This window comes from Marmota marmota, unplaced genomic scaffold (genome assembly GCF_001458135.2).
Source record: "Marmota marmota marmota unplaced genomic scaffold, marMar, whole genome shotgun sequence".
In the NCBI taxonomy this organism is placed as follows: Eukaryota; Metazoa; Chordata; class Mammalia; order Rodentia; family Sciuridae; genus Marmota; species Marmota marmota.
Genome location: NW_025999977.1, coordinates 2,260,349 through 2,274,255, shown reverse-complemented (window position 1 = coordinate 2,274,255; position 13,907 = coordinate 2,260,349). Strand labels below are relative to the sequence as shown.

At 32.8% G+C, this 13,907-nt stretch overlaps 1 protein-coding gene across 5 annotated transcripts in view; it reads left to right on the top strand.

The window, feature by feature from the left end:
* Znf638 (zinc finger protein 638) overlaps positions 1–13,907 on the top strand; it is a 57,812-nt gene that overhangs the window by 20,940 nt on the left and 22,965 nt on the right. For 4 of the 5 annotated variants that reach the window (XM_048804134.1, XM_015479536.2, XM_048804136.1 and 1 more), the window contains 8 exons: positions 1,494–1,552; positions 1,768–1,817; positions 6,811–6,861; positions 10,211–10,276; positions 11,345–11,431; positions 11,693–11,761; positions 12,157–12,197; positions 13,689–13,820. In XM_048804134.1, coding sequence (XP_048660091.1) covers positions 1,494–1,552; positions 1,768–1,817; positions 6,811–6,861; positions 10,211–10,276; positions 11,345–11,431; positions 11,693–11,761; positions 12,157–12,197; positions 13,689–13,820 — 555 coding nt within the window. The remainder of the gene's footprint in view (positions 1–1,493; positions 1,553–1,767; positions 1,818–6,810; positions 6,862–10,210; positions 10,277–11,344; positions 11,432–11,692; positions 11,762–12,156; positions 12,198–13,688; positions 13,821–13,907) is intronic. The other variant, XM_048804135.1, reaches the window with a different exon arrangement.

The following is a 13,907-nucleotide window of genomic DNA, read 5'->3' as shown; positions in this document are numbered from 1 at the left end:
TGTTCACAAATTGCCCTGCATGATTTTTAGGCACTTGAATAGAATGTGGAATATAATAAAGTCCCTGGTATCACAGAGTTTAAGAGATATAGAGAGAATAGACCATCAATATAGAGAGAATAGACCACCCTTGTTGCCAATAGACATACGTATCATGTCTATTGGCAACAAGGGTGATAGTGAAAAACCATCAGGAAAGGGGAGTAGAAGTATTCTTACTGGGAACAAGAAACTGGAATTTTTCAATAAGGTAATTGAGGGAGGTATCATTGAAAAGGAGGTATTTGAAGAAGTACCTTAAGAGGGTTGGGGATCAAGCCATGTCTCACAGAGAAGGAACAGCACTTAGTTGTAAAACACTTAGTTCCACACTAGCTTGTTTGAAGAGAAGAAGGATGCTTGAGGTTGAGGGTGGAAGATAAATGGTGGTTTGAGTAGTGAAACATTTGGAGGAAACCTTTACAGGCTATTGGGTTTATAAGTTGTGTGCCATTGTGAGTAGTGTGACGAAATTTCCAGCTGTTGTGCTTTGTCTTTGCCAGAAACATTAATGAGCCCCTTGTCTAGCATATCCATGCTGTGTAACTTCCCATTAGTCACTTAGTGGTCTGTTTTCACACTAAATGTGGAGGTGTTACAGTGCTTGTGTTTAAATAACCCTTATTTTACTTAATTATAGTCCTAAAGTGCAAGGATGTTGATGCTGGAAATTTGTATATGCCAAAGAGAAACTGTAAAGTGCTTCTTTTTAAGTGAAAAGGTAAAAGTGTAATCAATAAGATATTTCAAGAGACCATATTTGCATAAATTTTTATTGTCGTATGTTTTTATAATTGTTCTATTTTATTAGTAGTAGTAGTTAATCTGTTGTTGTGCCTAATTTGAAAGTTAAACTGTCACAGGTAGGTATGTATGTAAAGGAAAAAATACAGTATATATAGGGTTTAATACTCTCTGTAGTTTCAGTTATCCACTGGGGATTTTTAGAATGTATACCACACAGAAATGGAGAGATTACAGCTCTGAGTGTGGGAAAGTTTTCGGGGCTAGGAATGGCAAATTTAATCTGACTTTATGTTGTCAATAGGGTGTGAGTAGATGAAAAGGCAAGGACAGAAGCAGAGATCCTTCTGAGTCAATTGTATTAATCAAAGCTAAGTAATTTACACTGATTGAATTGGAGTGCTGGCAGTTAGACATCTGAAATGTCACAACACTATGAGAAATCATGTTTTTGAAAGATAATGATTAGAAAAATGTATGTGAGTGATGAGAAAATATAAAATTCTGCTGTATGATCACAAATTGAAGGAAATATTTTTATTCTATCTGTAGAAAAAAGGGTAAATAAGCATTTATACTTCATAGTAGGAAGATTTTCAGTGGTTTTTATTTTTCTTTTTGAATTCCTTTTGCTTTTGTGCATTTTCTAAATTAATTTTTATAATTGGGAGAAAGCTAAAATTTTTGTTCAAAATATTTTTCGTTTATAGAACAAAGAAATGAAGAAGAAAACTTCAGACTCAAAGAAATTAGCTGCATCTGCTTTAAAGTAAGTGATTCTGTGATTTCATATGTGAGAATTAATGTGTATATGAATTGAAAAATTTAAATTTTAAAACTGTATTTTAAATCACCATAACTATAATTTAAATGGGACATTGTTCCAGTGGAATGATGTTTACCTTTTTCAGTTTTGAATGCTGCATTTTTAAAATTTTATAGAACTTCTAAGTTGGTTGCTAATTTTTTTGTTCTTTTAAATAGGAAAGATGCAGATGCTTCAAAAACTGTTGAAACTGTTACTTCAACTTCTGGTAAGTTGTTAACCTTAATATTCATCCAAATGAGGGTGTTTTGTCATTTCACTTGAATGTTTTTACAAGATGATGCTTGAAAATCATTATTATACTTTAAATTGCATTCTTTAATTGTATTAAGTAAGCATTTAATATTTAGTGCTCTGTAATACAGAATATCTGGAATAAAGATAAGGACTCTATGAGATAATGTATATAAACGACCTATTATAGTTCCATATTTAATAGCTGTAGCTGTATTTTTACATATTTAGGTTAGTTTTAATAATACTTCGCTCCAACCTTTCCCAATAAACCACAAGATAAAGCGTAAAGAAAGGTTTGGTAAGATTGCTTACCTGTTTCCCTTTGGTTTTTAAAGTTAGCTGAGAGCCAAAAAGTAAATAACAACAACAATAACAAAAGACTAAGTAAATAGATATTATTGCATTCGGGTGCTAAAAGTTGTTTCTTTACACTCAGGAAGGTACTTCATGTCTTTTTTATGAATCTAGCTAAATGAATTTTGCATAGTTTTAAAAAATTGTTATCTTTTTCCCTCAATCCAGTTAGGACTAGAAAAAAATTGCTGCCAAAATATACCCTCTTGAGACTAGTAAGGATAAATAGATTAATAGTGAATGACAGAGAGAAAACTAAAATAAAGCAGACATGAAATATAATCAGAGAATTAAATTGTTTTTTGTATGTTCTGTTTGGGGATGGAAGGTATATAGTGAGTTTTGGATTTCTTTTCAGAATAAGATAAGATTTGAGGTACTAAAATTATTAACCAAGTGACTGGAAAATTGGATTGTGTAAAATTATCTCCTTTCTCTAATAATGTTTAGTTGGATAAAGTAATGAAGCATTGGACATTAATGGAGGTACTGTGGCAGTCATTTTGACTAAGATTTTAAATTAGATGATGTATATATTACAAGTATTACATAGAGGGCTGGGGTTATAGTTCAGCAGTAGAGTGCTCACCTATCACGGCTTTGGGTTCGATCCTCAGCACCACATAAAAATAAATAAATTAAGGTATTGTGTCCAACTACACCTGAAAAATAAATATTAAAAAAAAACAAGTATTACATAGAAACAAGATTACCTTTTGCAGGGAGATGGCATAACAAAGGCAGTAAAACTGAGGAAGTACTCTGTAGAAGGCCTTTAGGAGTCATGCTGGGGAGTTTTTTATTTGACCCAGTTAATAACATTTCCCAAAATGTGTTGCATGAGAGTAATTTCTAGAAGATGATTTGGGTCAGATAAAATTTGGGGTATGTACTATTTTTTTTTTTTAAATCCGTGATACATTTATTTTCAGTTTTTTTTAATCCTCTGTTTCCTAAGCTTGGCTAAAGTACACTCCATTTTTACTCTAAAATTGGTAAAAGTTGGTACAGACCCTGGGTAAAATTGCCATAGAAAATATGGAGCCATCTACTAGTTGTTTAGGATTCTTACATAGATTGATAAATGGAGAGATTGAAAAGTTCTATTGAGGAAACAGTTGGATTCACTTGGGGTAATTGGGACTTGATATGAAAAGGTTAATTAGAATGGCATATGAAGGTAAAGTTTGAATTTTGTTGTGTGGAATTTTTTTAGTAAGATATAAATATTAAAGGAATATAATAATTTTAAAGTTTTGGGTTGGATGAATTTTGCTCCAAGAATGATAATATTGGGTTTGCCTGTAGTTCAGCAGCAAGGCGCTTGCTTAGTAGCATGTGTGAGGCACTGGGTTTAACCCTTAGCACCACATAAGAATAAACAAATAAAATAGGGGCATGCTGTCCGTCGACAACTACAAAAAAAAAAAAAAAAAACGAGTGGTAATATTGGTTATTACAGAAAAACATAGCCACAGTTTTATTTATTTATTTTAGCTTGGGGGAAACGTGATGTTAGATTTCAATTTAGCCAGAATTCAGCTATTTTAGAATATCTCCTGAATATTTTTAATAGCTAGTCATATGGCATTGAATGTGAAATGCAGATATGTAGGAAATTTTCTAAGTGTAAAGTATAAATGTTAAATTTTTCTAATATAATAAAAATAATTACTGTGAAGAAAAATGCTTCAAGTTAAATACTAAGCACTTCCTATTTTCTAATGTAAATATAGAAAGAGAGGAACCTATAAAGAAGTGTTAGGTGAAAGAATGGTATACAATATCTTTTTTGAGATTAGATATGTCAGATTGAAGAGTGATATGAAAAGTCAATTAAAGATAGTTTGATTATAAGCACATCAAAAAGATTGAAGCTGTGGGGAAGAGGCAAAAACATAAATTTGATCATAAAGGGAGACTTTTAAATTCTCACCCAATACTAATATGAAAGAAATAAAAACATTAAATAATATGTGTTTTAGAAAGTGAGAAGTGCTGTGACCAAAAGAAAAAAATAGAACCAGGGTAAAGGTGATTAATTCATTTACCTTTAGAATATAGTGTGTAAATAATAGTGATTTTTTTTTTAAGCAAAAGGTTCTACTAACAATCTGTTCCCAAAAAGGGAAAACAGGGGTAAGTCAAATTTTGAGCATCTATTTGAGTTATGTTATTTACACTGGGCACTTAATGTATTTATGTTAGTTACTTTATGTAATCTTTTCTCATTTTTAAATAAGTAAACAGATTCAGAGAAGTTATTTGACTTACTGAAGACCACATGAAGAATTAGGACTCAAACTGTATGATTTCAAAGTGTTTCGCCTGCATAAAAGTACTGCTATCAAAATGAATTCCCAGATGAAAATTACTTTATTTTAAATGTAATTATAGGGGCTGGGAATATAACTCAGTGGTAGAGTGCTTGCCTAGCATGTGCAAGGCCCTGTGTTTGATTCCCAGCACCACACACATACAAAAAATATATAATTATAAAAATAATAAATGATTACAGAGCTTGTTCTTAATCTCTCTTGATCACTGTTCTTCATTTATCTTAATAGTTTCCCTAAAAGTTTGTTCCACTTTTCATGCTATGCTTTTTTTCCTAGTTGATTCTCTCCTTTCCATGTCTTTAAGGACCAGTTACATCTCTTATACATATTTAAACCTTCTCCATACCCTCAGATGTACTCGTCTCATTTAAAACAATTACCATGGATTGAACCCAGGGGAGCTCTACCACTGAGCTGCATCCCCAGACCTTTTTATTTTTTATTTTGAGACAGGGTCTTTCTAAGTTGCTGAGCCTGACCTCCAACTTGAGATCCTCCTGCTCAGCCTCCCAAGTCTCTGGGATTGTAGGTATGCACCACTGTGCCTACCTTTTAACCTTTTTAAAATCTAGTATAGAATAAAGTCCAAATTCTTCATCTTTACATAAATTACCCTTTGCCCTTTGAAGGCTTCATCTTCCTTTTTCTACCTCAAAACTCAGCTATGTTTCAGCCTCTCAGAACAATTTATATTCTAGGCATGCTGTGCTCATTCATCTCTCAGTTCTTTACTTATGCTGACCATTCATGTAATTGTTGTCTGACTCTCAGTGAGCTTTACTTAGTACCTACTTAACAAGTACCAGGCAAGGTGCTAAAGGTAAAAAAAATCAGTGAAGGGGCTGTGACTGTATTCCTTAGCATGTGTAAGGCACTGGATTTAAAAATAAAATAATTCTATACAAAAGGTCAGTGAAGACTTCCTTTTGTGGGGTAGGGTTAAGGCCAATTTTAATTCATTCTTTATGGCCTGTCTCAGTTTCTTCAGTACCTTCCCTGACTTTCCTACTTTGTTAGAAGTTTGCAGCTCTCTTCTAGTAATAATTTATACATTAAATCACTTGGTATTAATAATTTGTGTTAATAAGTCTTTGTATCCTTTACTTGCTGGGTAAGGGAACATATTTAATTTTATTTTTCCATCATTTAAATGTTAAGTCTTACACAGCGGCGCATGACTGTAATCCCAGCAGCTTAGGAGGTTGAGGCAGGAGGATCAGGAGTTCAAAGGCAGCCTCAGCAGAGGCTGTCTCTAAATGAAATACAAATAGGGCTGGGGGTGTGACTCAGTGGTCAAGTGCCCTTGAGTCCAATTACCGGTATTCCCCCCCAGAAAAGTTAAGTATTTATATCAAAATAACCATTGGATCAGAAATTTAATGTGTCACATAGCCTGGTAAAGATATTTTTAAATGTGGACAACGTATTTTTTAAATTCCAAAATGAAGAAATTCATTCCAAATAGGAAAACATTTGATTACATAAAAAATACTTTTACATAAACATTTTGTATAATTGCATTTTAAAAATTGTTACCTGTGTGATATAGACCAATTTCTTAATATTTAAAGGGGACTAGTAAATGAGGAAAATGTCAACAACTTAAAGACAAATTTGGCAAATAGAATAAGTAGGTAAGATGATGTAGGGATGTAAAAAATAAGGATGATATTTAAACGTGAAAATTGATTCAACTTTTCTCATAATTAACAAAAATTAAATCATACCAGTGTTGATGTCACATTGGAAAGATTTCATAACTTTTGTCACTGAGTTAAGCTTATGGTTAAGTTACTCAAACATAAGTTGTTATGTTTGAGTGGAAATGTAGAAGCCCCACTCTCATATTTGATGGGAATATTAATTGGTACAGCCACGCTGGAGGGCTCTTTTAATATTAATTGTTAAAAATTTAGTGTGTACCTTTTGACAGATCAAGTTCATCTTTAAGAATTTGCCCTAGGGCTGGGGATGTGGCTCAAGGGTAGCACGTCCGCCTGCCATGCGTGCGGCCCAGGTTCGATCCTCAGCACCACATACAAACAAAGATGTTGTGTCTGCCGAAAAAAACTAAAATAAATAAAGAGAGAGTTTAAAAAAAATAAAAAATAAATAAAAAAAAAAGAATTTGCCCTAGTAATAATTCCTCAAGAACATCTTGGGATGTTTCTTGCCATACACATAATCAAAATTATGGCCAGGTTAGCTCTTACCTTAACCCAAATGATGTTATTATAATGTGTTATTGAAATATTTTTCTTGTTATTTTAGCCAAAACTGGACAAACCAAGACATCTTCAGTCAAAGTAAACAAATCTACAGGTAATTTTTTGGGAGGGGGGAGATTGAAACAGTGTCCTTTCTCATGCTAGCAAGTGCTCTACCACTGAGCCACACTCAGTCCTCCAGGTGTGTTTACAGTTAAGATCTAGACACATTAGCTTACTTTAAATTAAGAATGTGTAGCAGTAGTCTTGGATTTCATGTGATACAGTCTTATTGTATGTATATTAATCCTCAAAATATACAGTCATCCTGCAATTCTGAGAAACGAGAGATTTAGTGCATAATATTCTTTCCTTATAGTAATTATCAAAGTAAGATAATTAAACTGGAGAAAGTATTTCTTATAATGAACATCACAGATATTTTCTTCCTTTTCTTTCATTGATGTTGTCTCTCACTTTGTTTTATACAATAGTCCAGAAAGCAAACATGATCTCTTTGCAGTTTTTATAAAACTAGTAGGTTTTAAAGTAATTATTATTATTTTCTTTACTCTGGCATAATGCTTCCTTTTCCTTTCCCTCCCATTTCTACTAAATGCAGGTTAATTCAGGGTCATCTTTAAGTGGATAAGAGCAGTGGATTAAATTGTCTTCCCTACAGTATTAAACAGGAAAAGAAGTAGCTTTTTACTGGGAAATACCACCGTTAGTGGCAGACCCAGAATTTTCATGTAGCAGTTTCTTAGAAGCAGTCATCTGAGGGGGTCTTATATTGCAAGGAAACTTGTTTTAAGACTGCATTTATTTATCAGCAGTTCATTATTACTTTGATAGGAAGGGTATGGAAGTCACTGGTAGAGATTTGGTAGGCTGGGAGATAAAGCTGCTAGAAACATCCCAAGAGTCATCTTTGTATTTCTTGAGGAATTATTACTAGGGCAAAGGATGTTGGAAATAGATGCTGGCTTTTTTTTTTTTTTTTTCCTTCTCAAATTTTTTTTTTTTTTTCCTTCTCAAATTTTGATGTACAAATGGAAATAGGAAAGTGAATTGACTTGTGATAATAATAGGGATAGTAAAAGAAATGCATGATAGGCTTACTGGGGCAAAGTTACTTCAGTGTAGTAAAATTTACGGATTACTGGGTGCTGGGGTTGTTGCTCAGTGGGAGAGTGCTCGCCTGGCACATGTGGGCACTGGGTTCGATTTTCAGCACCACCTAAAAATAAAATAAAGATATTGTGTCCACCTACAACTAAAAAAATAATAAGTGTTAAAAAAATTTACAAATTACTAAGAATTGACTAGTTGTGTGACAGATTGTAAGGAATTGGTGCAGTAGTTCCTGTACCCACAGGGATGTGTTCCACAACCCACAGTAGATACCTGATACTGCAGATAGTACCAAACCACACATATACTGTGTTTCTGACACATAAATATCTGTGATAAAGTTTATTTTATACGCTAGGCACAGTAAAAATTAGCAATGATAATAAAATAATAAAAAGTTAAGGGAATATGATCTCTAAAAATATTTTACCAATTGTACTTTCACCTAAAGTAAGAAGCACTTTACAGCTTCTTTGGCATGTGTGAATTGTCAGCATCACAACACTTTTTTTTTTTTTTTTTTTCAGTTGTAGGATGGAGACAATGTAGTTATTTGTTTTTTATGTGGTGCTGAGGATTGAACCCAATGCCTCACACATGTGAGGTGAACGTATTACCACTGAGCCACAACCCAGCCCAGCATCACTACTCTTGAGCTTTGGGGCCATAATTAAGTAGTTAAATAAACACAAATGCTCAAGTAATAGTGTGATATCAGAGACTGCTACTGAGTAACTAATGGACCAGGTATACATTGTTGATATGCTGGATAAATAGCACATTCACATCTCAGGCAGAATGAAGCAGGACTCAGAATGACACAAAGTTACTTATAAATTGTTTAATTTCAGAATTTTTCCATTTAATACTTTCAATCTTTGGGTATATGAAACTCTGAAAGCAAAATTGAAAGATACCTTTCATGTTGCTGTTTTAGAACAACGATTATGGTCTGTCCTTGAATATAAAAGGTGGATTTGTACACTATTACTATTGGATTTTATAGATGTCAGTTATTCCCTCCCTCTCTCCCTCTCTCTGTGTGTCTGTCTTTCTCCACCCCCCTCAATTCTCTCTGCCTGTCCCAGGGTGTATATGTGTGTGTGTGTGTGTGTGTGTGTGTGTGTGTGTGTGTGTGTGTGAGAGAGAGAGAGAGAGAGAGATTGATTTAATTTTTCAAAAGTATGGTTGTATTCTTACAAGGTTACTGTTAGATAGTTGTGACAATCTCCAAACACCTTTGTTTATATGTGAGGAAACGTATGCAGAAATCATTAATGCCACCACATCTATTTTTTTTTTTTTTTGCTATGGCAGTGGTCGGGCACCAGGAATTAAATTCAGGGGCGCTTGACAACTGAGCCACATCCCCAACCCTATTTTGTATTTTATGTAGAGTCAGGGTCTCACTGAGTTGCTTAGTACCTCACTGTTGCTGAGGCTGGCTTTGAACTCTTGATCCTCCTGTCTCAGCCTCCTGTGCTACTGGAATTATAGGCATGTGCCACTGTGCCTGGCCACATCTTCTTAATTTAACTTGGAATTCAACTTAGATTTATGGCATTTTCTTGCTGAGTTGTTATAGATTCTAAAATTCAAAGCTAAATTTCAGAATGGTGAGGTTTTTGGCTTCTTGGTGACTTTTTTTTTTTTTTCTTTTTTCTTTTTAATATTGTTTAGTTGTTAATGGTTCTTTATTTATTTATATGTAGTGCTGAGAATCAAACCGAGCGCCTCCCACATGCTAGGCAAGTGCTCTACCACTCCACCACAACCCTAGCCCCTTTTTAGTGATCTTTACTGCAACTTTGATGATCACAATCTTTATAAATAGCATCATCACAGAAAGTAAGCAACAGTAATCCGTGTGTAGGCAAAAAGCAGTTAAATAGTCTTGGACAGCTAGAACACATTAGGAATGAGTCAGAAAAAGTCTTTATGTGACTTTGAGATGTTCTTGAATTTTTTGGTCAACTGACAGCAAGGGAAGCTTGGATCTGGGAGGTTCTGTGTATAACTGGTTTTGGAACCATTGAAAGCGTGGGATTTGGAATTGTTTTTATGTCCTTAGAATTAATAATTTAGCTTCTAGTTGATCCATACATTTAGAGATTCATTTAACTCACCTTAATACCATTTACACATATCCTAGTAGGAGAATGAATTCTTATGTCAGTGATTTCTTTTCCCCCTGAATAAATTATCATAGCTGGATTTTAGAAAATCATCTGTGCGGTTGTGCGTATATTCTTTCTCTGTGAAGTTCGTTCTTTGGAGATTGTTGATACTAGTTAAGTAAACCGGTTTTGACCTTAGCTTTTGTTATTTAGGGAAATCAGCGGGTTCTGTAAAATCTGTGGTAACAGTAGCTGCTAAAGTTAAAGCTATCAAAACAGGTAAGACTAAAAGAGGTTTTATTACGTTTACTTTTAATTCTTCCTTAAAGCATACAAATACAATATCAGAAACAAATTTTAAATTCACAAATAATTTTTAGTATTTAATAACATCTTGAAAATAGATATTGCTATGATCTATATAGGACTTTTATTTGTTGGTACTTTTATCTTGGACAGTAAACTGCCATTAAAGATACATTTTTGTGCAGTGATATAACTCACATTATCTATATTTTATTTATTCACACATGCACACATCTGTATATATAGCTTTAGAGATTGTATTGATTATATTTAACTATATATGTAGTTTTATAGATTGTATAGTTTGACAGATTTATAATCATATAATAAGGCTACTCTGTCATTCTCTCCTATAAATAGTTTAGTCTTTGCCTTGTTCTTTTTTTTTTTTTTTCCAGAATTTTTGCTTCACATTACCTTTCCTAGCTTATATAATTTTTTTGATGTTTGTTACTTTAAAAGATTAGTTCTTTCCATGTTAGTAGAATGAATTTCTCTGTAAAGAAATAGTACATTTTCTCTCTAAGTACGTTATTTTAAATAAATGTAGCTTTTTGAAACTTAGCATGATCTTCTTAGTGGTGGTATCTTTTCTTAGACTAGTATCAAAGAACCTTTGCAGAAATTCTAAAACATGTTTTGCTTCTGTGATTATGTGTTTCTACTACATGAAGGTTAAATTTATTTAAGGCCATCAACAAAACATTGTATCTTGGGCTGGGGTTGTGGCTCAGCAGTATAGTGCTCACCTAGCACGTGCAAGGCTCTGGCTTTGATCCCCAGCACCTCATAAAAATAAATAAATAAAATAAAGGTATTGTGTCCAACTACAACTAAAAAATATTTTTTAAAAATTGTATCTCAACTTAAATTTACTTTTACTATTGGTAAACAGATATTGAAAATAAATGGAAATAATGAATATATGGAAAGAACTGCTTTTACAATAAAGTTGAACAATTCATTTACTAATACATTAGTATGAAGCATGCTAAAATGATTGAACAGACCTGTAGAATAACAGTTGGATTGTTTTAAAAGGAAAATCTACTGGAAAGAAGTCTTTAGAAGCCAGAAAGGCTGGGAATATAAAAAATAAAGATTTAAACAAACCTGTAACTGTACCAGGTAAGCTTGAAGTATTATCATTCTATATTTTATTTTTTTTAGATCCTTTTATTGTGTATTCAGGATGTATTTTGAAATTTCCCTTAAAAATCCTCAAAGGGATTATTTTGTTTTCAGAAAGAAATGTGTTAGGTTGAGTTTGATTTGAACCAGGACAGTGAAAGAGACTTGAAATGACAAAATAATTTGTTATTGTTTACATTTACTAGTTTAATTAGATAAGTGTTTTTGTAGACTACTAAAACAGACTATTTCATGCAGCAAATTCTGAAGTAAATACCAGTACAGAAGCTAAAGCTGCTGAAAACAGTGCTAAAGAAACTATTTCAGGTAGGCCAATAGAATTTTATTTTGTTCCCCTACGGTTAAGGATAGAGGAAAATTTTTAAATTTTAAGAAAAGCAGTACCAAGTTTTGTATCGTGTGTGTGTGTGTGTGTGTGTGTGTGCGCGCGCGCGCGCGCACGCACACACACACAGCTATGTATTTTTAAATACCACTGTCGTACACAAGATTATTCCGAAATTTTGCTCTTACAAGGAAAAAAATATATTATCTAAAAGCTAGTGTCTCTTTTGTAGTTATTACCTACTAATTTTCTAGTCTTTTGTCAATTGTAAATATGTGCATATAGCTTCTGTTCAATCCATTGTAAAGTGAGATTTTAATAAATATATCTACATGAATTTAAAAAAAATAATTTTTATTATTATTTTGGTATTAAGAAGCTGCTTTGGAAGCCACAGAAAATGAAGCAGTTAACAAGGTCAGTTTTTATATTTTATTTCTTTAAAGCTCAAATTTTGACAAAACAGTTGTTTTGTTTTTTTTGTAGAGCCACGTAAAAAAAATTTACAGTATTTGTGTTGTGGAAAATTCAGTCATTTGTGACTCCTTAAATATGGTTTCAGTTCAAAAACCTTGAGTTACAGAGTAGATCTTAGGGATAGATTACCAAAAAATGTGTACATATTTGAAAAGATCACTTTTCCCTGAGAATAGCTAAAATGGGGTTTGGGGTAAATAACAGTTCATCAAATTAGAACTCAGAATTTCATGGTATCTTTTTTCTTCCTAGGAGATATGCTAATATTATATTTTTTAGAACACACGAGGTTGTTTGATGTTGTGGGGACTTTTGGAGGGGCAGGTGGAGTTTTCCAGTTTATTTGAAGATCATAAAGTTCGCTTTGATTATTTTCTTGTAGTTATATTTATCATTAAGAATATTAAAGTATCATTAATCCATATTTTATTTGTTTAGATTTTAAGGTCACTCAGGTGCTAATAAGCACAAGTTTATTTTGCTGTAACAAATCCATTAATTCATTCTTTAAGAAGTCACTAAGTATTTTAGGAATCCCTTAAAGGACTTTTAAAAGGAACCATTTTTTTGGTATGGGGTGTTGAACCCAGCCAGGGGTGCATAACCACTAAGCCACACCCCCAGCCCTTTTTATATTTTAGTTAGAGTGTTGCTAAGTTGCTCAGGGATTGGACAAGTTGCTGAGGCTGATTTTTGAACTCAAGATCCTCTTGCCTCAGTCTCCTGAGGCACTGGAATTACACATATGATGTGCCAGTAAATCACTCTCAGAGGGTTTATGAAAATTATAAGTTTCTACCTTTTTTTTAAACAAAAGTGAAAAACTGCCAAGCTTACTATATAGCTTATCCTTAGAAATTTTCCCAATATTCACAAAAAGAAAAATAGTATTGATGAAACAGTTATCTTAGAAAATAAAATGGATCAAGATAGGTAACAGTAGAAAAGAAAGTACTTCCTCAAAGTGTGGATTAGGTTGTTGGGTAAGGATCTTAATGAATTGGGTAAGCTTTTTTTATGTTGCCTAAAAATAATTATCTTACTTGGGAAGATAAAAAGATACACACTAATTTGGAGATTGAGGATGTTGTGTCACAAGGTATAGGAAATGGCAATAGTACATGAAAAAAAAAGAAGTTGTAAGTAAGCTTGTTTTAAAACACCGAATGGCAGGGGGAAAACAACCCACAGATCAGGACTAGGTGACAGGTTGTTTGACTATAGTTACTCTGTATATTTGAAGAATGTAAATTTGCAAATGTAAGGGGAAAGGTTGTTTTTTATTTGAAGTTTATTCCAGCCTCCTGAATTGGTCAGACTTTTCTCAGAAGTAAACACAATTTAAGTACTAACATAATGATGTGAAGTATAAATTTAAATATAAAAAAAAGTTAAAAAATTTTAATACTAATTTCTTAATTTCTTTTGAAGGAATCAGAAGAAATGTGCGTGGTACTTATTTCTAATTTGCCTAATAAAGGCTATTCTATAGAAGAAATTAATAACTTGACAAAACCATTTGGTGGTTTAAAGGATATTTTGATTTTATCATCTCATAAAAAGGTAAGAGTTGTTAATATTAGTGATAGTTTACACGCTAATTTTGAGAAACATTAAATTCATGAAACTATTTAAAAGCAACATTGCAAA